Source organism: Schistocerca piceifrons, chromosome 2 (genome assembly GCF_021461385.2).
Source record: "Schistocerca piceifrons isolate TAMUIC-IGC-003096 chromosome 2, iqSchPice1.1, whole genome shotgun sequence".
NCBI classification, from domain to species: domain Eukaryota; kingdom Metazoa; phylum Arthropoda; class Insecta; order Orthoptera; family Acrididae; genus Schistocerca; species Schistocerca piceifrons.
Genome location: NC_060139.1, coordinates 574265659 through 574293286, shown reverse-complemented (window position 1 = coordinate 574293286; position 27628 = coordinate 574265659). Strand labels below are relative to the sequence as shown.

General features: G+C 39.0%; 1 protein-coding gene across 2 annotated transcripts in view; it reads right to left on the bottom strand.

The window, feature by feature from the left end:
- Positions 1-27628, bottom strand: part of LOC124777430 (protein lin-54 homolog) — a 283077-nt gene that overhangs the window by 147270 nt on the left and 108179 nt on the right. For both annotated transcript variants that reach the window (XM_047252830.1, XM_047252831.1), the window contains exon 5: positions 12373-12504. In XM_047252830.1, the coding sequence (XP_047108786.1) occupies positions 12373-12504 (132 nt within the window). The remainder of the gene's footprint in view (positions 1-12372; positions 12505-27628) is intronic.

The following is a 27628-nucleotide window of genomic DNA, read 5'->3' as shown; positions in this document are numbered from 1 at the left end:
AAGTAATTAAATTTTAAAAATCATTCAATTTCCAGATTTGGTTCCATGATCAAAAAATGCTCTATTATTGGGTTAAGTTCAGGTGACATCACAGGCTAGGAATAAGGTGAGTGTTTTTCTGTATTACTTCTGCAAACCATTTAGGTATTTAGTGATCGAAAATAAAAGTTGTCAATTCAAGTAACAGTGGAAAGAAATTTTGTAAAGGCTGATAGTGGAAACCTTCCGAAAATTGAAGTATTTGTGGTCTCTTCATTTTTCAAAAACAACCCAGATTTTTATGACCCAGAAACAAGAAATGTGGAAACTGCATTGCATGGTGACTGGGATGGAAGTACTGTGACACAGCAATACGTCACAGAATTGTCTTAAGACTGAGGAAATCTGGAACTGGATTATTCACTCTGACCATACTGAAAAGGTTTCCCAGGGCAGCTTAAGAAGGCCTGCACAAAAAGACACAGCAGAAACTTTTTCATTCAGAAGATAATTCTGTTTGTTAATAGCTGCTGTTGTTGGCATAACTGCTACTGTTTTCCTGGTACCTCTCTTGTAAACTTCCGTATTTTGAGACAGTGTAATAACACTTGTCGGGAACGGCACAGCATCACCGAATTTGCCTTCAAAAGCTTTAAACATTGCAGTATTTCTGTTCCTCCAGGTCATTAATTTAAACCACTGGTAAATTACGACTATAAAATATAGCTGATTCAGCAGAACCTTACACTATCTGTTGGTCTACTGCATACTTAACTGCTGCAGAAACACTATGATTTAAATGTGCTTAAGCAGGACCAACTTCCATTTTATTGTAATTCCTTGGTCTAATTACATTTCCTGGTAGGTTCCAGGCAAAGTTCAATTTTTCTCTCGGTCAAAATCATACAGCTTTACAATGGGCTCAATGTGAACAGTTGGAAGTGGCTTATTTATTACTGCCTTTAATGACTAATTTGGAAAGAATAATGTGGTCAAATATTGTTAAATGGATTCTCAAATTCTACAGAATAAGAACTCCTTCAGGCATGAAATACATTTTCTTAATACTGTCCCTGTAATTCATCTCAAAATGATCAGGTGCAAAAGGTGCTAAAATGTAATAAGATATACGACATAAAACTCTTACATGACTGTATTTATGTATAAAGTACACTTCAGAAGGCAATAGTATTTAACGAGGGAAAAAATCTTGCTCCCAATTGGGATCAATCTTGCGAGCATTGTATTAGAAGTCCAGCACCACGCATATTACACTACAAGCGACAAAGTGTTGATATGGGGTATTTCCTTATACGAAAATGATCCTCACAGGAATGAATACATGCAGTAACCACTACCACCTCAATTGTACCTCAACAAGAAGGTTGCAAGCGCATTTCAAGCACCTTCTCAGCCTTTGGAACACCCGAAACGATTTTTCAGGAGTTTTCATAGATGTATTTGTACAATGCGGTAATACACACCTTTTATAACCCACTTCTCGATATGTAAATTCCAAAACAAGATATCACAGTGAATGAGCTTTACAAAGTAGGAGCAATGTGCTACCCAGTGACATCACAGGCTCTCCTGTTTCAAACGGAGCATTTTGGGGACTTTCAAATTACTCTAATTTCATTTCCAGTTCTTTTCTTTTTTTTATTATTAAACACTGAAATTCATGAAAGGAAAAAGTATGTTATGAGAATGAAATGACATAATTAACCATTGAAGATGATTCCCAGAGAGTCAAATACCCTATTGTAGTGTTGCAGAACATGTCCGCACATCATCTGAATATGCACATTATAACTGACCTGTAGCTGCACAGACTACTGGGCCAAAGGCAATGGTGGGGGGATCCACTGGGAGCGGCCACAATGAGTGAAGAGAGATAATCAACTGTTTCATTTTCCCCATGCAACATAAATTTTATGGCATTATGCACACTATCACATACTTTTGCTGCAGACTCTGTGTTTGCAGACTATTAAGTTAGCATTCATTGTAGCCAAGGGTAGTAATGTCAAACACTGACTAAGAGTTCACAGACAACTGAGGTGGTCATCCACAAGTGATGGACGCATGCGAAGCATGGGGGGAGGACGCATATTCTGTGCATAGGCCAAATTATCATGTACTTATTCTGCCAGCAGTACTGGAGTTAGTTTGTGTGTGTGTGTGTGTGTGTGTGTGTGTGTGTGTGAAAATGGGATACAGAAGACCAAGAGATATACACAATACACAGAACATTCAAAAGGAATAAACACAGAAATAACTTAACAAATTATGCTACAGAAACTCTGAACAAAGGGGCCAAACTGCGGTAAACTGAGAAAATGACACATAAATAGAATAAGGAAGGGTTAATTAGAAATTAAATAACAAAACTGGCAAGCAAGAAGAAGAAGAAGAAGAAGAAGAAGAAGAAGAAGAAAAGAAAAAATCTGAAGATATTCTTAATTTTTATCTTGCTGCTACATGACTCGGACAACATTACATCCCATGAAACTACTTCAGTCTGCAATGTGGTTCAGCGAAGCCCACTGAGCAGGCCAATGTCACACAGGGATTCTAAATTACTGCCACTGTGAGGAAATCGAGTGGAAAGCTTTGATCATTGGCTTGGCACAATCTGTTACACGTAAGAGAAAGGAAGGAACGAACGAATGAACGAATATTTTAACACCCACTGTTGGCAAGGTCATCAGAGATGTAAGACATACTTCGACAGGACAAAGATGAAAAAAGAAATTGGTCATGTCCTTTACAAAGGAACCATTACAGCATTTGCTGCAAGCGATTTAAGTACACTTTAAAAAAAATAAAAAATAAAATAAAAAAATAATGAAATAAAATAAAATAAAGAAAGAACCTAAAACTGATCCCCACACGGGGACTTGAGGCCTAGTGTAGTTATACAAACCCCTCCAGGAGTGTGAGGCACGTACTGGTGACTTCTTACTGACAAATTATACTTGCAAGGAAAGTAATTTGCATAGTACGAAAATAACAGTATAAAATAATATGCCTCATATAAATGTGCAGATACTGTGGATTGTTTTAATTTTTACTGTGAGCCATTTTGAGGGATGACATGTCTTCAGCACGAGACGGTAGTTGAGGCGAACCAGTGAGAGGAAATGTCTGCTCGAAGATGGCAATTAGTATTCCATGGATCATTATCTTGTCCCAGAGATGTGCAGACTTCCCACGAACTATTAAATCAACAGCAACAAAATCAAACAACAGAAAATCCAGGATGGCATGTAACAATATTATGAAAAGGATAGTTGCTACTCAGCATACAGCAGAGATTCTGAGTCACAGATAGACACAACAAAAAGAGTGTCATAAAATTAGCTTTCAGTCAACAAGGCTTTTATCAAAAATAGACGACAGATAGGCGCGCGCGCGCGCACACACACACACACACACACACACACACACACACACACACACACACACACACACACACACGCCCACGCCCACGCACGCACAAAGCTTATTTTGTGACAGTCCTTTTGTTGTGCCTATCAGTGACTCAGCATCTCCACTATATGTGGAGTAGCAACGACCCTTTTCATAATATTTTCACACAGCATAAAAAGCTATTGATTTAGAATTTTCAACAGTCAGCAGATATTTCAACTCTACCCAATTTTAACTCAATGTGAAATGTCAGTTATCTTTATTGCATCAAAAAATTTGAGGACTGAGAAAATTAATGAATTAATTATCTGCATAGATGAATTACAGTCTTCACACTCAGCTGACAATCTGCCTCTCTGAACATCATGTGACCACTGGTACAGAACTATCAGGAACTGTCATAAATTTAAGGACATAGACATTCATAAATTTTGCCTAGAACAGCATATGGAAAGGAAGTAGAATTTCACAAAATGTCCTTCATAATATTAAGTGTATATTGAGCAACCAGAGGTAACTTAATCTGTTCATAAACCACCTTGAAGCTGTACTGGCCCATTTAACAACCAAAAAACAAAGAAATAGTGGTTGCTGGTGATTTCAATGTAGATTTCCTTAAAGACTCTCCCAATAAGAACTTATATGAGTTAGTAACACTATCATTCAACTTAATCCCACTGTAAAGTTCCCCACTAGGTTAGCCAATTACTCACAAACAGCCACTGATAATATCTATGAAAAGTCCAATGAACAAAATCATATTACAAAATCAATAGTAAATGGCCTCTCAGACCATGACATGCAGTTATTCTGTTAAATGTTAATACTGGACAGTATATAAATTCTGTTAAATGTGAGCTCAAGAGGGTAATCAATAAGCCAAAAATTGATTGTTTTTAGGACACTCCTCAGAGACATTCACTGGAACGATGTTTACAGTGCTCATGGCATGAATGAAAAATATAACACTTTTGCCAATAAATTTGATTTGAACGCTGTTTTCCTCCAAAACTAACCAAGGTTAGAGCAAAGTCTACAAAGAAGCCATGGACTGCTCAAGGAATAGGGGTATCTTGTAAAACAAAAAGAAAACTGTATCTGTTAATCCGAAAAAGTTCTGATGTTGATGCTATAGTACATTGCAAGAAATACTGCAAAATATTAAAGGCTATAATATGGACATCAAAGCAAATATATTACAAGGAAAAAGATAGTCATATCAGATAACAAAATAAAGACAATGTGGGATATAGTGAAGGAGGAGACTGGTAGAACCAGACATGAAGAGGAACAAGTAGCATTAAGAGTAAATAATACATTAGTGACAGATGTGTATAGTGTTGCAGAACTTTTTAACGAACATTTTATAACTGTTACTGAACAGATGGGGTTGTCAGGTTCTGTAGATGCTGCTATGGAACACCTCAGACCAGACATTTCAAGTAACTTCCATAATACAAATTTGACCCTGACTACCCCAGCAGAAATAATTTCCATGATAAAATCTTTAAAATCAAAAAAATCTAGCGGGTATGATGAAATATCAACAAAGTTAATTACAGAATGTGATTATGAGTTAAGTAACATATTAAGCTACCTGTGTAACCAGTCGTTTATCAGTGGAATATTTCCTGAATGGTTGAAATGTTCTGAAGTTAAGTCACTGTTTAAGAAGGGAGATAAAGAAACAGCATCAAATTTCCGTCCAATTTCACTTCTGTCAGCATTCTCAAAAATTTTAGAAAAAGGAATGTACAATCGGCTTTATAACCATCTTATCTCAAATAACATACTGTCAAAGTCATAGTTCGGATTTCTAAAGGGTTCCAATATTGTGTTGCAGGCAACTGGTTATTTAGTGATCTGTCAAAGGCATTTGACTATGTAAATCACAATATCCTTTTAAGTAAATTAGAATATTATGGTTTAACAGGAAATGCTGCAAAATGGTTCAAATCTTATACCTCTGACAGGAAACAAAGGGTGTTATTAGGAAAGAGACATGTATTAAGCTATCAAGCATCATCCAACTGGAAACTAATTACATGTGGGGTCCCACAATGTTCCATCTTGGGGCCCTTACTTTTGCTTGTGTGATTCAATGACCTTTTATCAGTAATATTACCAGATGCCGAGTTTGTTTTGTCTGCCAATGATACAAACATTGCAATAAATAGCAAATCAAGTGTAGTCTTAGAAAGATGGGCTAATAAAATATTTATGGAAATCAATCACTGGTTCCTAGCCAATTCTTTGTCACTAAACATTGAAAAAACACACTACATGCAGTTCAGAACTTGTAAGGGGTGTCCCACGAATATATGCCTAACTTATGACGACAAGCAGATGAAAAAAGTGGGATTACAGCTTGATGATAAATTCAACTGGGAAGAGCACACCACAGAACTGCTGACGCGTCTTAACAAATCTCTGTTTGCAATGCGGATTGTGTCAGACACGGGGGATATAAAAATGAAAAAGCTGGCATACTATGCTTACTTTCATTCCATAATATCATATGGGATTATTTTTTGGGGTAATTCATCAAGCCAAACTAAAGTTTTTCAGGCACAAAAATGCGCAGTAAGAGTTGTACGTGGTGTGAACTCAAGAACATCCTGCAGAACCATGTTTAGGGAACTAGGGATACTAACTACTGCTTCCCGGTATATATTCATTCCTTAATGAAATTTTTCATAAAACATATATCACTTTTTCGAACCAACAGCTCAGTTCATGGAATCAATACTAGAAATAAGAATAATGTTCACAAGGATTTAAAGTCACTTACTCTTGTACAAAAAGGTGTGCATCATTCAGGAACACACATTTTCAATAACTTGCCAGCACCCATAAAAAGCTTAACAACCAATGAAATTCAGTTTAAGAGAAGCCTAAAGGAATTATTGGTGGCCAACTACTCCTACTCCATTGATGAATTTCTCAGTAGAACCAACTGGTTGTGTGTGTGTGTGTGTGTGTGTGTGTGTGTGTGTGTGTGTGTGTGTGTGTGTGTGTGAGTACAATCTAACTTCCGCACCATTTCATTTCAGTGCAGTAATGTGTTCATTGTAAATAAGTATTATAGTAGTTCTATTACATGTTTATTACGTTATAAATAAATAAAAACTTCTTTTTATTTTAAATTCAGTGTATTAGTGTTTGTAAAATGATTCTTTCATATAGTACTCATTAAAAAAAAAATTACGATCATTCCACTTGGAACCTGTGGAAGGTACATTAGCTTATTCGTTTCAGATGTAAATATTTGTCGTGTATTATCGTTTTTCTGACATGTTCTACATCCTGGAGGACATCCTCACCACAGATCAATTGTAATGAAAGTAGATCTAATCTAATCTAAACAGGACAAGAAAATCACAGATAGACTGAAGATGAACAAGTCGAACAGACTACATGGGCGGAGAGGGGGGGGGGGGGGGGGAGTAAAAGAGGAGGTAGGGTGGGGGCGGGTTGGACCACCAAGTTCAGACAGCCGCAGTCTGATCTGCGCAGAGGAGGCAACAGAATGATCTGCCTCACCGGGCTGATAAGGTTAAGTGGCCCACCCTTTTAGAGTAAAATGTAAAACTAAGTCAGTCACTGAGGCATTGTCTCCCAGTATCAGGGGTAGCGAGTCAGAGAGATTTAAAAGTCCACTGAAGGGTTGCGAGGTTGGGACAGTCCAGCAAGATGTGAACCACCGTTGAATGGGAATCATGACAGTGGGGTAGGTTCTCATGACAGAGGAGATGACCATTAGTCAGCCAAGTATGGCTGATGCAGAGCTGACAAAGAACAGCAGGGTTCTCGTCAGAGACCTGCATGGAGGACCTCCACAGATTTGTAGTCTCCTTCATATCCTGTAGTTAGTTTGGTGAAGTCAGAGTGAGCCATTCCGTATTCCAGGTCCCTAAAACTTGAGGCATAATACTGATCGGATGTCTGTCTCTTGAGTATCTATCTCAAGAGTCAGCTTACTGGTAGCCAATTTGGCTAAGCTACCAGTGAGTTCATTCTGAGGGATCCCAACATGGTCCAAGGTCCAGATACAGGTCACTGTGCATCTACACTGTTCAAGGGCATACAGGGAATCACAGACAGCCATCATCAAGAGATGAAATTAGTCTTTCGGACCTTGTGATAGGTGAAGACGAAGCTGTGGCCAATGGGCATACGTGAGTCAGCCTGGAGGTGAGATGCTAGAGGAAGCAGCTGGAGTCCAAAAATGAGGTACATGATGCGAACTGCGATCATAATCCCTGATCTGGGGCACCATTGTAGGAGATGGATTTCCATGTTTGGAATGAGGAGACAGTAGCTCAGATGCTTAGGGGAGCTGTGAATGTGGGTACCACAACTGACAAGCTGCTGTTGGTGCCAGATCCATAACCTTTACAGATGGGGCTAGTGATGCAATGCAGACATATGCCCGAATTTCAAACATCTAAACCACCGCATGGGGGTGGGGGATGACTACGACACATATGGTTTCACATCGCATTGGTATCACGTTGACCTTTTCAGGCACTGAATCCCCCTCAAAGGCCAAGATGAAGGCCCTGATAGCAACCCTGTAGTCCTTTGGCCCCTTGTGGACACGATGAACAAAATAAACATCCTGTCACTCCAAGTTGGCACGAGGCTCATCATCAGATTGCAAGAGCAGCTCTTGGTGACAAATGAAGCTCTGAACCATATTTTGACTATTATGGGTGGGGGGGGGGGGGTGGGGGGGGACAATCATCAGTACGTCTCCCAAATTGTTACAAGCGAGCAGCGGCTGTGAGCAAGGGATGCTGTTTTGATCAAAATTGATGCACTTTTCATTTAAGAGATGGCTGCCACTTTCCCAAACTTGTCTTCTATGTTCTCCACAAAGAATAAGGGCTTTGTGGCAAAGAAGGAATCCCCATCAGTCCTTTTTGCAAACCAAGTATTGTGGGGAGCATTTCTCTGCTTCCCACTTAACCGTACATTCCTCCCATAGTGCAGTCAGGGAAGGAAACATTTTAGGATCTTCTCTCTCTACATTAAATGAGGACTTCCCTTCCATAGACACTGTTGGGGCTGCATAGCCACCAGCAGGACATAACTTCATTCGCTTCATTGGTGGCTCATCTGCTATGGTATCACCCACTCTGAATGGGGGCTCTCCACTTGGGCACCACCTAGCCTCAACAATAGCTAACTGGCCCGTAATCCATTGCTCGGAGTCCAGGTGCCCCACTCAAGACAGTCACAAACTCTTTGGCATACACTGGGAGTTTTCAGCTCATGCACAAACAGTGCATTTCCTGTGTGACCAAGGGCCCACCATTGTGCAGATATTTGACGACTCCCCCCTCCCCCCAAAATGGGATGGCTACTGTGCTGGGTTTTAGGTGTATTACCTCAGTAATAGATGCAAATATGGAAAGGCATAAGGGTGGAGCATACATCACCTTAGGCTACCTTCCCTGCATGAACAGAATTTCTGCAAAATTTTCGAAATGGGTGGCAGGTGAAACCCAACAATAAGGACCATGTATTCATTTAACGAAAAGTTGTAAAAAAATGCCAGAAGTGGAAACTCAATTCCCAAATCATAAGCCAGGGCCAAGAAAACCATCCCATGGAGAGGCAGAGAGGGAAAGCAATAGTGGAAACATGAGCTAGCAGTACGGAGAAGAAGTAATGGTGCAAAGGCTGGGACCCCGTGGTAGCCAAGCACATACAAAAGAGTTGTGACTCCCTGGGGGGAATTCCATGTTTTTCAGAAGAATCACCACCCTGGTTACATGGCTGGAAGTCAGCACAACAAATGAGCTTCTAACCAGCACAAATACCCGCCATCTCTAGCAGAGGTATTTGCAGTCCAGCAGTACCTATGAAGACAAGAGGACTACCGTATTTACTCGAATCTAAGCCGCACTCGAATCTAAGCCGCGCCTAAAAAATGAGACTCTAAATCAAGGAAAAAAAAATTTTTCCCGATTCTAAGCCGCACCTGAAATTTGAGACTTGAAATTCAAGGGGAGAGAAAAGTTTTAGGCCGCACCTCCAAACCGAAACAAAGTTGGTCCATTGTAATGTGAGGCACAATTTAGGTCGAATGAATGACGATACAGCTACAGTAGTTTGGTTCGAGTCATAAGCTTAGCAGTTAAGCTTTACCAGGTAGCTATTGCCATGCGTCAGGCGCTCCGTCCATATTTATATGGGTACCTTTCCTCTTTCACGTACTTCGTCTGGTTTGAATTGATTGTTTATTTTTCTTTGATCTGATAAGCGCCATTCTCTTTGTTATAGGTTTTTACGTCACTCTAAGCTGAAAATGCATTACTGTACTGTGTCATGGACTGTTTGTCGCATTCTGATAATAAGTGTTTACGGCCTGTCGCCGCTCTCGCCATGGCTTGCTTTTGTGCACGCTACCGCCGCTTACAATTTAAAAAAAAAAAAAAAAAAATATCGTCTCATTGGCGAAACAATGGCAAGAAACTGCTATTTGTTGTTACTTATACTGTTGCTTACTTTGATAATGATCAACAAGAACTAAATAATATACTGCGTATGATAGAAGTTCTGAACGAGAGTTTAGCGAAAATTTTTCTCCGTTTGAAAATCCTTGCAGACACCTCTTTAGTACATAACATTCTGCACAGAAATTAGAGTCATCTTAGATTTAAAAATCTAATCAATTGCTGTGCTTCATTTTGACTGTATCACTATTAGGCATAAGAATAATACGTATAAACATGACATGATATGTATATTCTCCTGCGTTTGCTGTTGTCTCACTCTTAGTTTCGTAGTTTATTAGGCAGACACGATTTAAATGAGATAGCACCAAACACGAAAGAATACACAGCAAAATGTTTATATTCGTATTATTCTTATGGTGAAGAGAATACTGCATGTGATTCACATTTCATCAGGTTCCTATTACCAACCATCTCTTCTCACAGGTAGGAAAAAATTCAGAACGTAGAGTTGGCCATATTGACAAACATCCCAAACAGTCTTGCCAGTCGGATTTTCGTAGTACATTGAAATGCTGCTACATTTGAAGATGAACAATACGGAATTTGTATTTACTTCGTTGGATAATGTATGAAAATGCAGTGGTCAAAACTCGGGGCGGTGAAAAAAAAGCTCGTCTTCCACCTTTTTTTTTTTTTTTTTAATTTATTTACTGATGCAGAAGTTTTGGCACCGGTATTTATCTTTGTGCCTGTAAAGCATGTCTGTGTAGCGCTACATATATTCAACGGCAAATGTTAGTTGTGGCGGCACCTACCAACATTTTTCAGAACTTCCGCATACTTTGCACTCGATTCTAAGCCACAGGCGGTTTTTTGGATTACAAAAAACCGGAAAAAAAGTGCGGCTTGGATTCGAGTAAATACGGTATGCCAGTCGTCTGCCCTGAGAGACAGCAGGCCATAACAGGGGCAATTGCCGTCATAGGCTGGTGTGCTCATCTTGACATCACGCACCTCTGCATGCAGGGGCAATTTCCACCCCTTGGGGCTGCTACCCCCTGCAAGGATACTGGCAGATTTCTTCAGCACTAATGGCACCTACTGCAAGCAGCTGTTTGAGGTTCTGGAGGAATCTGGATAGGGTGTCTTCACCCTCCGTCCAGATCACAAAGATGTCATCAATGAATCTGAATCAGATGTGGAGTTTGGGATTTGGAATTCTCGGGGGTTAGAAAGTATTCCTCTAGGCGGCTCATGAACAGGTTTGGCATAGGATGGTGCCATGTGGGTGCACATTGCTGCACCATGAATCTATTTGTAGGTGGTGCCTTCACAGCAGCAGCAGTTGAGGGTGAGGATATAGTTGGTCACTGTGACCACAGAGGTGGTTGTGGCTCTCTGTGACTCAACATCTCTCCTACATGGTGAGCAGCAATCTATCCCTTTCATAATATTGTTGTAAAGAAGGTGGTGATTTCTAGTAGATTCATCAATGGAACAGAAAGGGCTATACAATACAGATACAATGAAAATAATGGCGTCCTAAAATGAAATTATTGTATGGAATAATTTTTATAAGGGAATTATTTTCACATTCTGAAAAATTGATTGCTTGGATTTGTACTGTTTAGTATGGTAGAACCGTTCATTAGTTATTTAAGAGATAAATACATGGACAGGCATTATGCCTTCTCCGCAGAAAAGGCCTCCTGAACATGCGTATCGAGCTCTTGCTTGACAAGACAGGTGACTAAACTGTGATACAATACTCAAGTTCAATAGTGCATTACATCAATAATAAGACAAATGTTAAAATGGAATCTAAATTAACTTCTGAGATTGACACTGATCTCGTATGTGGAAGGGTAACATATATGATTAGCACGAGTTCTCAACGTATTTAATACATCGGAAAATATATTGCATGTTATGTTGCAAATGATGTGGAAAGTTTATTCCTAATACATTTTGTAGGCGAGAGAACATTTCTGGGATTTGAAGCAGTTAATATAGCCTTTGTGATGGAGTCTGAAAGAGGAATGTGGGAAGTATATGGCCAAACTACTGTCACACAGATATAACAGCTACCCCATGTTTGAAGGCACACTTACATCACACAGATCCTACCAAGTTTAAGTCCGAAACCATTAGACATTTTATCACCACACTTGCTACTTGTATGTGAGATGCGTCTAAGAAATTCTCTACTATTTAATTTTGAAGTGAAGCTTACATACAGATGAATGCCTAGTGTTTTTGCTTAACAACAGTAAAGAATGACAGGGGTACAAGAAGTTGAAAAGAATTTGTCAGAAACAAAGGAAACATTTTCTAATTCTTCTTCTAAGAAAGCGAAGTCATCAAAATGTCCACACATTAAGAAAAAATATGATGGTGACAATGATAAAGCAACATCAGAGTATCAATTATATTCACTTTTCTTTCTTTTAAAAATCACAGATGTTTACAGCAGTTGTTTGAAAGATTCTCATACCTGCCGCGATCCTGGCATCTGAACTTGAGCAATGCTTACAGCAGGACCCATAACATTTTGGGTTGCAGGTATACTGATAACTTGACCACTTCCTGTAGTTGATGTAAGTACAGTACCTGGTTTTAAGGAACCCTATAACAAATACAGATAAACATAACTATTCTCTTAGTGTTTTACTTGTAAGTAGAAAACTTAGTTGTAACTATCCTTAAAACAAATTTTATATCGTGCCATCTAAAGCTCTAGAATGCCACACAGGAAAATGATGAGAGTGTGAAGTTGATACTGTCTTAATAACAACAGGGAAGAATGTACTTTTTCAAATTAATTTAATAATATGCCTCATTGAAACACAGGTAAGCACTACATCACACCATGAATGTTTAGAATATTATTATTTGCAGCATGTAAGAGATTAAGATGCGCATGAACAGAACCACAGCTCATCTCAGTGATTCGCAGCATCACTCTAATCGTCAATCTTAGAAGCGTTATTTTTACTGCTTAATCTACCAGATGGGAGTACAGTTAATTAACTACGTAGGTGGAATCCATCAGTTTAGTTTATCAGTACAAGTAAAGCTGCAGGTACTGAGATATGGCAAGAATGTTGGCTCTATCATGCCACAAACTTAGCTAACTGATCTTTACATTTCACTTGATGTTTGTGAATGCTATTATAAAACATAATTCTTGAAGCTACTACAGAAAGTACACAAAATTCTGCCACAGCACTGTTAAAAGTGAAATGCTGAAGATGCCGTTCTGCAAGTGTGAACTAATAAGTAAGGTGAATGCAGTAGGAAAAATTCAAAGCTTGATTTTTGGTGCTGTTCACTTGCTACAACAGATGGACGGCCATGAACACAACACACAAATAAATGTAACATGACAGATTCATTTACTCCACTGCAAGATATTCAAACTGAAAAAATTGAGGGTATGGTAGTAAAGTTTTATGAGAGATTTGAAAAGCTGCTCTATTTCTGCAAAATTTCTTCAGATACTGACAGGGTCTTAATTTTTTAGTGTGAGAATGACTAATCACATTTCTCAAGGTATTTAGAGTATTGTATATCTTCTACAGTTTGCATTATTAATAATACTTTTTAAAACAGGCTAAAAAGGACAGAATAATTTCTCTGAGCCCTATAACTGTTCCCAACCTGACATATATACTCCTAAAATTATGTTTGTGTGTATGACAATACTTGTAAAACTAAAATGAAAAATGTGGGATGCATGAATAGTACACAGAAGTTACTAATAATTTTATTGCACTGCAAATAATATGACCTGTTGTGTTTCTTTTCTCAATGATAACTACTCTTTGCACTCCTTAGAATTATCTACTACATGCACTCCACGTTTTGTTTTAAATTTTGCAAATATTGTCACAGTTATTAAAAATTTCACAAGCACACATTTTCAGGACAATCTGTACGGGGTTGGAAGTCTGTTTGGGACTAGAAGAAATTATTTCATACTTCTCAGTCCATTTTAAAGATGTTTATATTAAGAAGTTTTATTTAAATAATTATTTTTGCTTTTTAGTCTTGTGTGTGTGAAATTTTTCAATTGATTTCAAACATTTTGACGATATTAGAACACAGACATTGGTAAATTTCTGTTTCAGTTTGCAGATATCTCTGGTACACTGAAAGACAACCTTCACTGGTATGAATGTAATGCAGGGGCTCATGAAAGTAAATACATTCTAATTATATATAAATACAAAGATGAGGTGACTTACCGAACAAAAACGCTGGCAGGTCGATAGACACACAAACAAACACAAACATACACACAAAATTCAAGCTTTCGCAACAAATTGTTGCCTCATCAGGAAAGAGGGAAGGAGAGGGGAAGACGAAAGGAAGTGGGTTTTAAAGGAGAGGGTAAGGAGTCATTCCAATCCCGGGAGCGGAAAGACTTACCTTAGGGGGAAAAAAGGACAGGTATACACTCGCACACACGCACATATCCCCTCTCCTTCCCTCTTTCCTGATGAGGCAACAATTTGTTGCGAAAGCTTGAATTTTGTGTGTATGTTTGTGTTTGTTTGTGTGTCTATCGACCTGCCAGCGTTTTTGTTCGGTAAGTCACCTCATCTTTGTATTTATATATAATTTTTCCCACGTGGAATGTTTCCTTCCATTATATAAATACATTCTAAAACTTACATAAATATTAGTTTCAACACAAACGCACCTTTTTTAAAAAAAATCTTATGCAATCAAGAACATGAAAAATTGCAAAAAGAATGGCATTGGTTGCTTTGCAATATGTCAATTACATACCAAGAAATTGCAAAGCGAAGCTGACACTTTAAATAAACTAAACGCGCTGCTATTGCACATCCCCAGATGCGAGATTAAATTCCACGTTGGTCGTAACTGCAAGGTGATTGACGTATGTAATCTTACTTTCACCAATACCACAAGGACCGAAAGTAGGAATAGGTTTTCCTGCCACAAACACTGTTCTGTACATAGCAGTTTCCCTCCTGCGTGTTTTATTTATCAATGTACACACTACAGAACAGAACTGGTCAGCGTGTGGCAAATTGTTACACTACCCAGTACAAACCATCACCTCTGCAGTTGTGTACTGTAACAGACCACAACCAGCACTGTGTTTGGGAGCAGCTCACTATGAAGTAAGTTGATCTGTGTGGAGGTACACACAGGTACACGGCACTGATGGGCTGTACACTGCAACTGGTATCAATACTGTAAATGTGATGTTAATTTACCCGTCCATCTGTTCTAGGCATTTGACATAGTTTTCACAAATGAAGAAATGGTTGACACTTTACTACATTATGGCAAATGTCACCAAAATGGCACAGGAGCAGCACAGCTGGATGCCCAGTATAACCCTAACAGACATCTTCCAATCTACCCTACCTTCATAAATATTGTTAGAGACCTCCACACGACAGTACGCATGTCTCCAGAAACATGGATCCAGAGCAAAAGAATAATACTCGAAGCAACAGAAGTAACTGTTATGATGGTCGCAGCACTAAACCCTCATGAAATGGAGACACTGGTAGGAATCCTCCCTAACAAGGGTGCTGTACATTCTTCATACGTATAAATACCACCCCTACTATGAGTTGCTACTTGAAGGTCTTCATGGAAACAACTTTCAAATTGGCCTAGAATACTGTCCATAAGTTCTGCAGAAAGGCTACAACTTTATGCGCAGGGTGCTGTTTACTGATGAAGACATGTTTGAAAACCATGGGAACATCAATTTACACAATATACACTACTGGTCACTGGAAAACCCACATTGACTGTCAGGTAGAACATTAATGTCAGTGGAGAATCAATAGGACAACACATCACTGGCCCATATTTCACTGATGGCACTCCTAACAGCTGACAATAAGGGCAGTTCTTGAAAATGTACCTTACCTGAACTAATGGAATACCTACCTCTTCATTTGCATCAAATAATATGGTACAGCATGGAGAATGTCCTGCACATAATGCCATGTTGCTAAGAAATGCACTGAATCAACAATTCCCAAATAGATGGACAGCGCAGGGCAGCCCTTCAGAGATTTCCAGTGTGGTCACCAGACCTCACCACCCCATGGACATTTTTGTCTGGGGACGAGTAACAAATGTGATGTCTCAGCAGCTTCCATCAACAATGATCAACATGAAAGCCTGTATTACTGCAGCATGTGCTGCAATACCACCAGAAGCACTGTCCGCAGTGAGTCAATCAGCAATGGACTGTGCACAGTGGTGTTGCCATGTAAATGGCGATCTCTTCAAAAATACGTTGTAGCATTTCTGCAGTGAGAAATGCAATTGCATACTTGTGTGAATTTTGTGTGTTTCTGGAAAGACATGTTTGTTTTGTAGGTACTAGTGAACATTTATGGAACTATTTCCCAATGTTTTGTAGCATAGTAATTAAAAATTTTCAGTGACAAGCAACATTATGTAATTTATGTACAACTACATACAACTAGCATTTATACCACTGTTACAAACTTGGTCAACTATTAATTATGTTTATCCTGGCTGGTGATGTTCGATGTTATGTTTCTGTTTTGTCCATTCCAGTACTGTAACAAAGATCAATAATGCATGAATGTTTAAACCCTTTCCTTGTTTTTCATTGTGTGTTATTGACACCTGTATTGTTTCCAGTTCTCTTAATAACAGTATAAAAAGCAGTAAGTGCAGCATTTGTGGCATCATAATAAGTCAATCACATCACAATTATGAGCAATGTGGGGTTAAAGTTTGCATCTTCAGATGTTCAACAGCAATGCATTTTGTTTATTTCAAGTGTCAGCTTCAGACTGCAATTTTTCAGGATGTAACTGACATGTTGTGATGCAACCAACGGCGTTCTTTTTGTGTTTTTGATGTTATTGATTGTGTAAAAATAATGTGGCCAGTTCATTTACAAAATGTGTGTGTTGAAACTAGTATTTGCTTATGTTTTAATGTTTCACAGTATTTACCTTCATGAGCCCCTACCTTACATTCACAAGCATAAAAGTTTTCTTTAAATATCTATTGTAGTTCCAGAGATATTTGCAACAAAACGTTTTGAGTAGGCCTAGGCCACCCTGTCTATTGTGAATAGACCATGAAGGTAAAAATTAAGTAGATTCACGCTCACACACAGGCTCACCAGCAACCGTTCTTACTGCAAAACATTTGCAACTAGTTCAGGAAAAGGGGAATCAGCAGTGGTACACAAACTGACCTTCACCACATACCAGACAAAATAGAGAGCTGATATTGGACTGTCATCAGGCTCTGAGTTATGTTGAAAGTTTCAAGTCTTTACCACATCAGAAGGTCAGTTCAAATTCAATTTCAAAATGTGTACCGAACAAACAAACGAACAGAAAAAAAGCACCCTCTGCCAAACATCGGACAAGATGGTGAGTTAATATTGCATTGTCATCTGTTTCTGAGATATGTTGAAAGTTTCAGGTTACTAGCTCATTGGGAAGTTACTTGAAATCCTCTGTGGAGCCACCTGATGTCTGACGGTTATTTCCGTACAAGTATGAAAATACTTGTTTCACTCCAATATCTATCCCCCCTGGAAATATCACCATCTGGTACGACGTACTGGAGTCTGGGTCACACATATCAACTTCCACGACCTGTAGTGGTACACAAGAACTTCCAGAGACGTGTGAGCAAAAAGTAACCCCCACAGAAAAATAGCTTACAGGTACACTCATCTACTGACTTACTTCCATAGATCGCACACAGTCTGACAGTTACAGCTGCCACGGAAAAGTAGCTTATACTCGTCTGCTGACAGTTATTTCCACAGTTGCTTGAGTTCCTTATGGTCACCACATAGATGAGGCATTGAGTGGCAGGCAAACACATTTAAAGTTTGGATTCTTCCCACTAAGATCAGCTTTTCTCAACGATGCAGGTGGGAAACTCTCCCTACAACATATCCTTCATTTCCATCATTCCCCCATGGCCTCAACCTCCACTAGTCCCTCTCACTATCTGCCTTTATCACCTTCTTGAGACATCCATTCAGCCTCATACAGGGTCGTTTACCCATCTGCACATCACAGTGCACTCTGCTTCTCTCCTCTGTCCTCCTCTCTCTAAGCACAGCTTCCTGTTAGTAGCCAATGTAATGTTTGCAAAGGTAATGTGGTCTGTCCTAACCAATAAACCAACTGAATTTGAGCTTTATTTCAGTTGTGCAAAAAATGTTTTTGGAAAGCTGTAACTTTGATGTGAGCTTTGTCTTTGCTTCCCTCTATGCTTTTGCCTCATACATAGTTTTCAGCACATTTGACAAATTCACCTACCTACCCACCATCAGATCATCATTTTATGTCGTTTACTCTCTCGTGGAAACCTGCAAAAATCTGCCTTAGTCCATTTGACATCCATTCGCCTGGCTACATGTCATGTCCACATCCATTACAGTTTCACTAAAGTCATCATCATGTCTTCCACTGTAGTCAGTTTGCTGATACATTTGTACAGTCTTCCCTAGTAATGCCCAGTATGCATCTCTTCAGTGCCCCATTGCTGCATAAACATTCAGATTTTGGATGGTTTTTGCATTTTGAGTCTGTGACTAACTGCTGCAAGACAAAACCGGTAGACTTCCTTAACAGACACACATGACGTTTGATTAGAACACACTATTTAGTTGACCGAAAGTGCTCTGGTCTGTTTCACCCTTCTGTTTATTACTTTTACTGTCCATCCAGCCATCAGCCCCAATTACTCGTCAATTGGTTTTATGACTTCATTGTAAATTTGTACCACTTTATTTTCAATGTGTTGGCTACACTTTTGTGTTGCTTTTCAAAATTGCTCTATTAAGCTACTCCATCTTGGCTGCAGCTGCATGCATCCTACTAATGGACCTGGATCTTTAAGTGATTCAGTGATGACTTGAGTACTTTTCTCAATTTTACAACAGAAATTCCATGATAGAAATATTGAAAATTAATTAGGAAAAGCAAACATCCATCTGAAACTGATAAATATGTGGCAAATAAGCATGAAACAACAGATGTTACTACCCTATGAGTCACGACTATTTCTACTTTAAATATGCACTAACCACACAAAAACATCTGAACACAACCATCCTTGGCCATAAGAGTTAATTTCTTTGTCACTTCATGGTTAAGGAAATTTGGACCCTTTGGACCCTGATAAGTGTCGAGAATGGCGGTTAAAAACCTCACAACTGATTCAAGAGAAGGAACTCATGACAACTAATCTTGAGTTCTGAATAAATCTTCCAGATATTTTACTACAATTTTATAGTTTACGTAACATATTTTACTGGGTTCAATATTTCCTGCAAGGGTTTTTGCTCTGCTACTTACTGTCTGCCATCCCTATCATTTAAAATCCAAAATGCAGTGATGCTTTCAGCATCTACCCGACACTTGAAACTATTACAACGCCAATCATCTGCCCACTGTTGTCAAACAGGGCTCTTTAATACATCAATGGAAGGTTGCTTTCTATGAAGCCTCAAGATAATGTAATGCTTGTTTCTGCAGTTTTCTTGGTAAAGGTGTTGTCCACAAGACAGGTTTCAAACACTTTCAAACCCTTCCAACTGGCTGTGCAACACCTACTATTTTTACTGATAATATGCTCCAACCAGTCAGTTTGGGAGCTGAATGCCATCGTTTCACATTTCTGCCAGCAAGAGCAGGAGAGCATTGTTTTATACATTTGTCTATGAAAAATATAAATAGTACTGAAGATAAAAGAAATTCTCAACATCATCACAAGGCAAAATTTTATTGACAATCAAGACACGGCAAAAACTGACATACTGGCTTTGAAGAGATGCTGCAATCACTTAATATACAACAGATTTTATTGCCCATCTAGAACAATTTTTTTTAAATGAAAACAATCTAGATGTACAATAAAATCTGCTGTACCTTCACACATGTTGAACAGTTTAATGAGAATCTAATATACAAAGAATTTCAAGAAAGACAGGTAGATAGGGATCATGTGATAAATTTAATTAGTACTTTTAGCTGAAGACTTGTATGATGGAAGATAAAATGGCAGATACATTAATCCAAGATGCAAGTTACAAATTTACTGTTGTGAGAAAATTATTAACCGATATAGCTACTCAATTTTCTGCAGCAATTCTGTTAATGCCAAGCATTTTATAACTTACAACTACTCGTCAGGAATGCATCAACGATGTTTTATGTTAACATATCCACAGTTTTTCCTAATAGTGGGACTGTCAGTTTCTCTGGATTAACCATATATCCTTTGGCCTCCTGTATAGTGGAAAAGCTAGTTATAGGTGAAGTTTAACCTCTGTACTATTCTCATCTATTTGCAAGTGAAAGGGGCCAGAGTGCTACAGGGTCCTCATTTACATACAATCCCACTTCCATAATATGATAAAGCATTTTGCAAATAAATAAATAAATCTTTGCAGAGTGTGTATTTACATGACACTTGTATTTTACTCACCCATTATTTGAGTGATGTGACGCAGGATAATTGTGGAGCCTATGTTCCATGTGTTCACAGCCATTAATATTTACCAAGGACACACAAACGGCACAAATGGACCAAGCAAGATTGGCAAGCGTTACTGAGACATTCCAGTCAGGCTAGAGTGACTGCTGCTTTCTCCCAGAAGTTGTAAACTTTTTTGACTTCTTTGTGTGGTTCCTGCTTATAAGATGGAGACAAGCAGATTCCCATCTGTTTCAGAAATATTGTCATTGATTTCAAAATCATCGTCGTCAGTTTTGGGACCAGATGCTTCAAGCAGCCCCAGAATTTCTTCATCAGTTGAACTGTCCTCAATGTGTGGAAAGTGATCACACCTGTAATATTTTTTTCAAGTTATGTAGCACTTTTTGGAAGCAGAAAAATCCATCTTACAGGTTCTCCGAAGCACTAAAAGAGTGAACAACTGACTTCAAGCTGTCACTGCTTGGAAATAATGCATCTTAATGCAACTATCAGCAAAGCTGCACTCAGATTCTTTGTACTGTTAGGCATCACTATGCGACTGTAATTTCTGCTGGCAATAACAGAATGTGTAAAAAGAAGTTTCCGCCTATGATACAGGATAGAGCACAGAAACAGCACAAGCATTACCATTTCAACAGCTACCATTGCAAACACCATGTGTTCGCAAGACAGTAATTTTTTTAAATGTACAAACCATGGTGTCTGTAGAAGATCTCTTAAAACAGCACAACAATTACACATGATGTGAGGCAATACCCAAATGCAGCACTAGTTCAATCACTTCGTGTACTATATTTCAGGAAGAGGGGCTGCTCTGCACATCCTGAAGAAAAGAGGAGGGCCCACTGCATATGTATCACCGAGTTGGCGACAGTCACCATTGCCTTCAGATTTATCATGATATGTTGTTGTTGTGGTCTTCAGTCCTGAGACTGGTTTTATGCAGCACTCCATGCCATTCTATCCTGTGCAAGCTTCTTCATCTCCCAGTACCTACTGCAGTCCACATCCTTCTGAATCTGCTTAGTGTATTCATCTCTTGGTCTTCCTCTATGATTTTTACCCTCCACGCTGCCCTCCAATACTAAATTGGTGATCCCTTGATGCCACAGAACATGTCCTACCAATTGATCCCTTCTTCTTGTCAAGTTGTGCCACAAACTCCTCTTCTCCCCAATTCTATTCAATACCTCCTCATTAGTAGTGTGATCTACCCATCTAATCTTCAGCATTCTTCTGTAGCACCACATTTCGAAAGCTTCTATTCTCTTCTTGTCTAAGCTATTTATCGTCCACGTTTCACTTCCATACATGGCTACACTCCATACAAATACTGTCAGAAACGACTTCCTGACATTTAAATCTATACTCGATGTTAACAAATTTCTCTTCTTCAGAAACGCTTTCCTTGTCATTGCCCGTCTACATTTTATATCCTCTCTACTTCGACCATCATCAGTTATTGTGCTCCCCAAATAGCAAAACTCCTTTACTACTTTAATCGCCTCATTTCCTAATCTAATTCTCGCAGCATCACCTGATTTAATTCGAATACATTCCATTATCCTTGTTTTGCTTTTGTTGATGTTCATCTTATATCCTCCTTTCAAGACACTGTCCATTCCATTCAGCTGCCCTTCCAGGTCCTTTGCTGTCTCTGACAGAATTACAATGTCATTGGCGAACCTCAAAGCTTTCATTTCTCCTCCATGGATTTTAATTCCTACTCCTAATCGGGGATAGTCTACAACCCTGTCTCACTCCCTTCCAAACCACTGCTTCCCTTTCATACCCATCGACTCTTATAACTGCCATCTGCTTTCTGTACAAATTGTAAATAGTCTATCGCTCCCTGTATTTTACCCATGCCACCATCAGAATTTGAAAGAGAGTATTCCAGTCAACATTGTCAAAAGCTTTCTCTAAGTCTACAAATGCTAGAAACGTAGGTTTGCCTTTCCTTAATCTTTCTTCTAATATAAGTCGTAGGGTCAGTATTTCCTCACGTGTGTTCCAACATTTCTACGGAATCCAAACTGATCTTCCCCGAGATCGGCTTCTATCAGTTTTTCCATTCGTCTGTAAAGAATTCGCGTTAGTATTTTACAGCTATGACTTATTAAACTGATACTTCGGTAATTTTCACATCTGTCAACACCTGCTTTCTTTGCGATTGGAATTATTATATTCTTCTTGAAGTCTGAGGGTATTTCACCAGTTTCATACAGCTTGCTAACCAGATGGTTGAGTTTTGTCAGGACTGGCTCTCCCAAGGCCGTCAGTAGTTCCAATGGAATGTTGTCTACTCCGGGGGCCTTGTTTCGACTCAGGTATTTCAGTGCTCTGTCAAACTCTTCACGCAGTATCATATCTCCCATTTCATCTTCATCTACATCCTCTTCCATTCCCATAATATTGTCCTCAAGTACATCGCCCTTGTATAGACCCTCTATCCACTCGTTCCACCTTTCTGCTTTCCCTTCTTTGCTTAGAACTGGGTTTCCCTCAAAGCTCAGGATATACATGCAAGTGGTTCTCCTTTCTCCAAAGGTCACTTTAATTTTCCTGTAGGCAGTATCTATCTTACCCCTAGTGAGATAAGCCTCTACATCCTTACATTTGTCCTCTAGCCATCCCTGCTTAGCCATTTTGCACTTCCTGTCGATATCATTTTTTAGACATTTGTATTCCTTTTTGCCTGCTTCATTTACTGCATTTTTGTATTTTCTCCTTTCATCAATTAAATTCAATATTTCTTCTGTTACCCAAGGGTTTCTACTAGCCCTCATCTTTTTACCTACTCGATCCTCTGCTGCCTTCACTATTTCATTCCTCATAGCTACCCATTTTTCTTCAACTGTATTTCTTTCCTCCATTCCTGTCAATTGTTCCCTTATGCTCTCCCAGGAACTCTGTACAACCTCTGGTTCTTTCAGTTTATCCAGGTCCCATCTCCTTAAATTCCCACCTTTTTGCAGTTCCTTCAGTTTTAATCTACAGTTCATAACCAATAGATTGTGGTCAGAGTCCACATCTGTCCCTGGAAATGTCTTACAATTTAAAACTTGGTTCCTAAATCTCTGTCTTACCATTATATAATCTGATACCTTCTAGTATCTCCAGGGTTCTTCCATGTATACAACCTTCTTTCATTATTCTTAAACCAAGTGTTAGCTATGATTAAGTTATGCTGTGCGCAAAATTATACTAGGCGGCTTCTTCTTTCACTTCTTCCCCCCAATCCATATTCACCTACTATGTTTCCTTCTCTCCCTTTTCCTACTCTTGAATTCCAGGCCCCCATGACTATTAAATTTTCATCTCCCTTCACTACCTGAATAATTTCTTTTATCTCATCATACATTTCATCAATTTCTTCGTCATCTGCAGAGCTAGTTGGCATATAAACTTGTACTACTGTAGTAGGCGTGGGCTTCGTGTCTATCTTGGCCACAATAATCCGTTCACTATGCTGTTTGTAGTAGCTTACCCGTACTCCTATTTTTTTATTCATTATTAAACCTACTCCTGCATTACCCCTATTTGATTTTGTATTTATAACCCTGTAATCACCTGACCAAAAGTCTTGTTCCTCCTGCCACCGAACTTCACTAATTCCCACTATATCTAATTTTAACCTATCCGTTCCCCTTTTTAAATTTTCTAACCTACCTGCCCGATTAAGGGATCTAACATTCCACGCTCCGATCCGTAGAACTCTAGTTTTCTTTCTCCTGATAACAACGTCCTCTTCAGTAGTCCCCGCCCGGAGATCCGAATGGGGGACTATTTTACTTCCGGAATACTTTACCCAAGAGGACGCCATCATCATTTAATCATACAGTAGAGCTGCATGCCCTCAGGAAAAATTACGGATGTAGTTTCCCCTTGCTTTCAGCCGTTCGCAGTACCAGAACAGCAAGGCCATTTTGGTTAGTGTTACAAGGCCAGATCAGTCAATCATCCAAACTGTTGCCCCTGCAACTACTGAAAAGGCTACTGCCCCTCTTCAGGAACCACACGTTTGTCTGGCCTCTCAACAGATACCTCTCTGTTGTGGTTGCACCTACAGTACGGCTATCTGTATCGTTGAGGCATGCAAGTCTTACCACCAACGGCAAGGTCCATGGTTCATGGGGGGAGGCATTGTATATCATATAAAAAATTCTACCCAAAATCAAATACTCAAAATGAAAAATACCATGCAGATCTTGCTGTTGCTGGTTTTGGAGGCAATGACTTTTGTATTTCAGGTGTTTTTTGTGCTAAAGATGTTTCCTTGGATAACCTTTGATCACGTTGTTGGGGGCCTAATGTTATCAGGAATACAATGACATGGGACAGATTACATAAACAGTGTGACTTCTTAGTGAAGAGGAGGAATCTGCTAAGTTCAGTGCGGCCATGCTGACAAGTTCTCTCTTACTTACAAAATATAGGACAAGTGCATGGAAAACTGCCTCCACTGTTACTGTCATGGTGAAGACATTACAATTGATGAGCGATTGCTTTCCAGCAAAGGAAGGTGCAGATGAAACCAATTTATGTTAAACAAACCTTACAAGTAGGGACTCAAGTTTTGGATAGCCGCAGACATCAAAGCACATTTGCATTGTCTTCCCTTATCCTGGTATGGAGGAAGGCCAACCAGGCAACTAGCCTTTGGGAGAGTATACCATTCTTCACTTCTGGGATCTATTTCTCAAGCTGGGATGAAATATGGCAACAGACAACTTCTTAACATTTTTTTCAGTTTGTGAAGAAACTTCAATATAAGACAACATTGTTGGTGGAGAAAATAAACAAGGTTGTGAAAAAAAAAAAAAAACCTCAATTGCATGAAGAACAAGAGTTCTGACTGAAATTCCTGCAACATCTTGGAAAAACCTAATAAGCCAATATACCATGACAGTACACAAAAGGTAGAAGCATAAGAATGTCGTCATTCTTAGAAACGACATGTTGAAGTGCAACAACATGAAAGCAACTGAAGAACTGACTATATGACTGCACAAATCAAAAAAGTAGAAGTATCAAACTGGAATTGCATAGGTTCCAAGACCAGTCTATCTTTGAGAGGGGGGAAGAGCCATCTGAAAGAAGCATATAAAAAATATCAACGATCTTCCCAAAGTCTGAAATGTTTACAAACAAACATGTGAAATAAATGGAGAACTGTAAGGAACATTAGAAATAGATCACACTTCAGGACAGGAATACAACGTGTTGTATCCAAAACTGTTATCTCAAAGTATTAGAACTTTGAGATGAAGTTTTTATCTAAATGTGCACGTCATATACATGAAGGAAAAAATATATGTTTAACTTCAATCATGTTGAGGATTCACAACACAAATCTCATATGAGGTCAAATGACATCTTACTATTGTTCTAACGGTTTCAAAATTTTCCATGTTCTGGTGCTAGAATTGCACTTTTCATACATCATGCTATTCACAGGGTGCTCCATTTCACCATTCCTTGACCCGTATAGTGTCTTCATGTGTGTAACTATCTTCTGGTAATCAAAACATTTTACTACAGTATTGTTCACATTGGCTACAACAGTTTCTTTTCAATATTTTATAACTGTGGATGTTGATACCGTGAAATCTTTCACAAAGAACACTGAAATGATCCTATCTGTTACATAAACAACACAGGAAATAACCCATAAACATGGAATCGTATTTGCCCAGATAGGGCTACAAGCTTCAGCAGATACCCTGTCAATCTCTAGATCACATTTGTTACGTTATTTGTTGTATGCTACTTTGCACCAGTTTTCATGGCCACATCCTTTCCTCCCCCCCCCCCCCCCCAAAAAAAAAAAAAAAAATCTCTGTAGAACATCAAGTGTCAAGTGCCACAGTGAGCTACTGTCCTTACTCAGCCCTTCTTTGAGATAATCAAAATGAAAACTTTGCAATCAACTTTCCAACAGCATATGGTATTTAAGTGCTATCTAGTGCTCCACTACTTTCACTGCTACCTCAATCATTTATCTGGGGGGTTAAGACGTGAAAGTTTATGATTGTACAGCAAACTGTATAATTTAACAGCAAAAATAGTTAGTTTTTGACAATATAATGTAACTGGATAGATGAAAAAAAAACCACTCACCAAGCAGGAGACCACACATACAAAATGATTTACTTTCCCATGGTCAAGTGCTGAGGAGTCCCATGAACTGCGCTAGAACGACTTCAAAAGTGCCACCTGCCAACCCCACATCAACCTAGGATATCTTTTATGTTGTACTAGCGACCCGTCCTGGCTTTGCAAGGGTAGCACTCACAAGGGGAGGCCGCCAATTGTGAAATTCAGATTCGATTGATACTGTGCATAATAAAAGCTCATGGCCAGAGGTGTAATGTGGCAAAGCACCAAGATGCACATCTCAGCCGCTGTCGAGAAAATCGACAGTTAAAAGAAACTGTTGCGGTGAAATACTCTCTACGAATAACAATTTTCTACAGCGTTGTGGTGCAGCGGTAAGCGCTCGGGTTCATAATCCGAAGGTCGCCGGATCGAATCTTGCGCTATGCAAATTTTTTTTATTGTTAGTTTTTTGTAATTTATATATATACCGCCTCCATTTTTCCGTTTGTTCAACAGGGTGTACCAAAGCTCTTACGTCCGCACTGATTTTCGATGAAGTTGCGCTAGGGACCACATCTGCCTTCTTTCGAAGTTAGCAGGCAACTACGCTGTAATGCGGCGGCTCGTTTCGGCCCATTCAACATCTGTCCTTCAAGTGTAGCGAGGGAGTAACGGAGTTTATATTTCATACCTGCCATAGCAAATTTGTGTTCGTGTGGTCTCTATTCTAATTCGAACGTTTGACTTACGCTATACGCATTCGTTTCGGAATATCGTTTCTACGTCTTCCGTTAACTATACGTGGTTAACATTATGAAGACAATTAATAACATTTGTGAAATACAACTTTGTTTGCAGAAAACATAATGATTTTCGAAGTCGCCAGTTTTTCCACGACAAACGACTTTCAACAACTTATTATATGCATAATTGTTGCAACTGATAGCCGGGAATTATATTTATATGTATATATATATATATATTTGAATTACAAAAAAAAAAAATAAAAAAAAAAAAAAAGTCGCATGGCGCGAGATTCGATCCGGCGTCCTTCGGATTACGAACCCGAGCGCTTACCGCTGCGCCACGACGCGGTAGAAGATTATTAATCGTAGAGAGTATTTCACCGCAACGGTTTC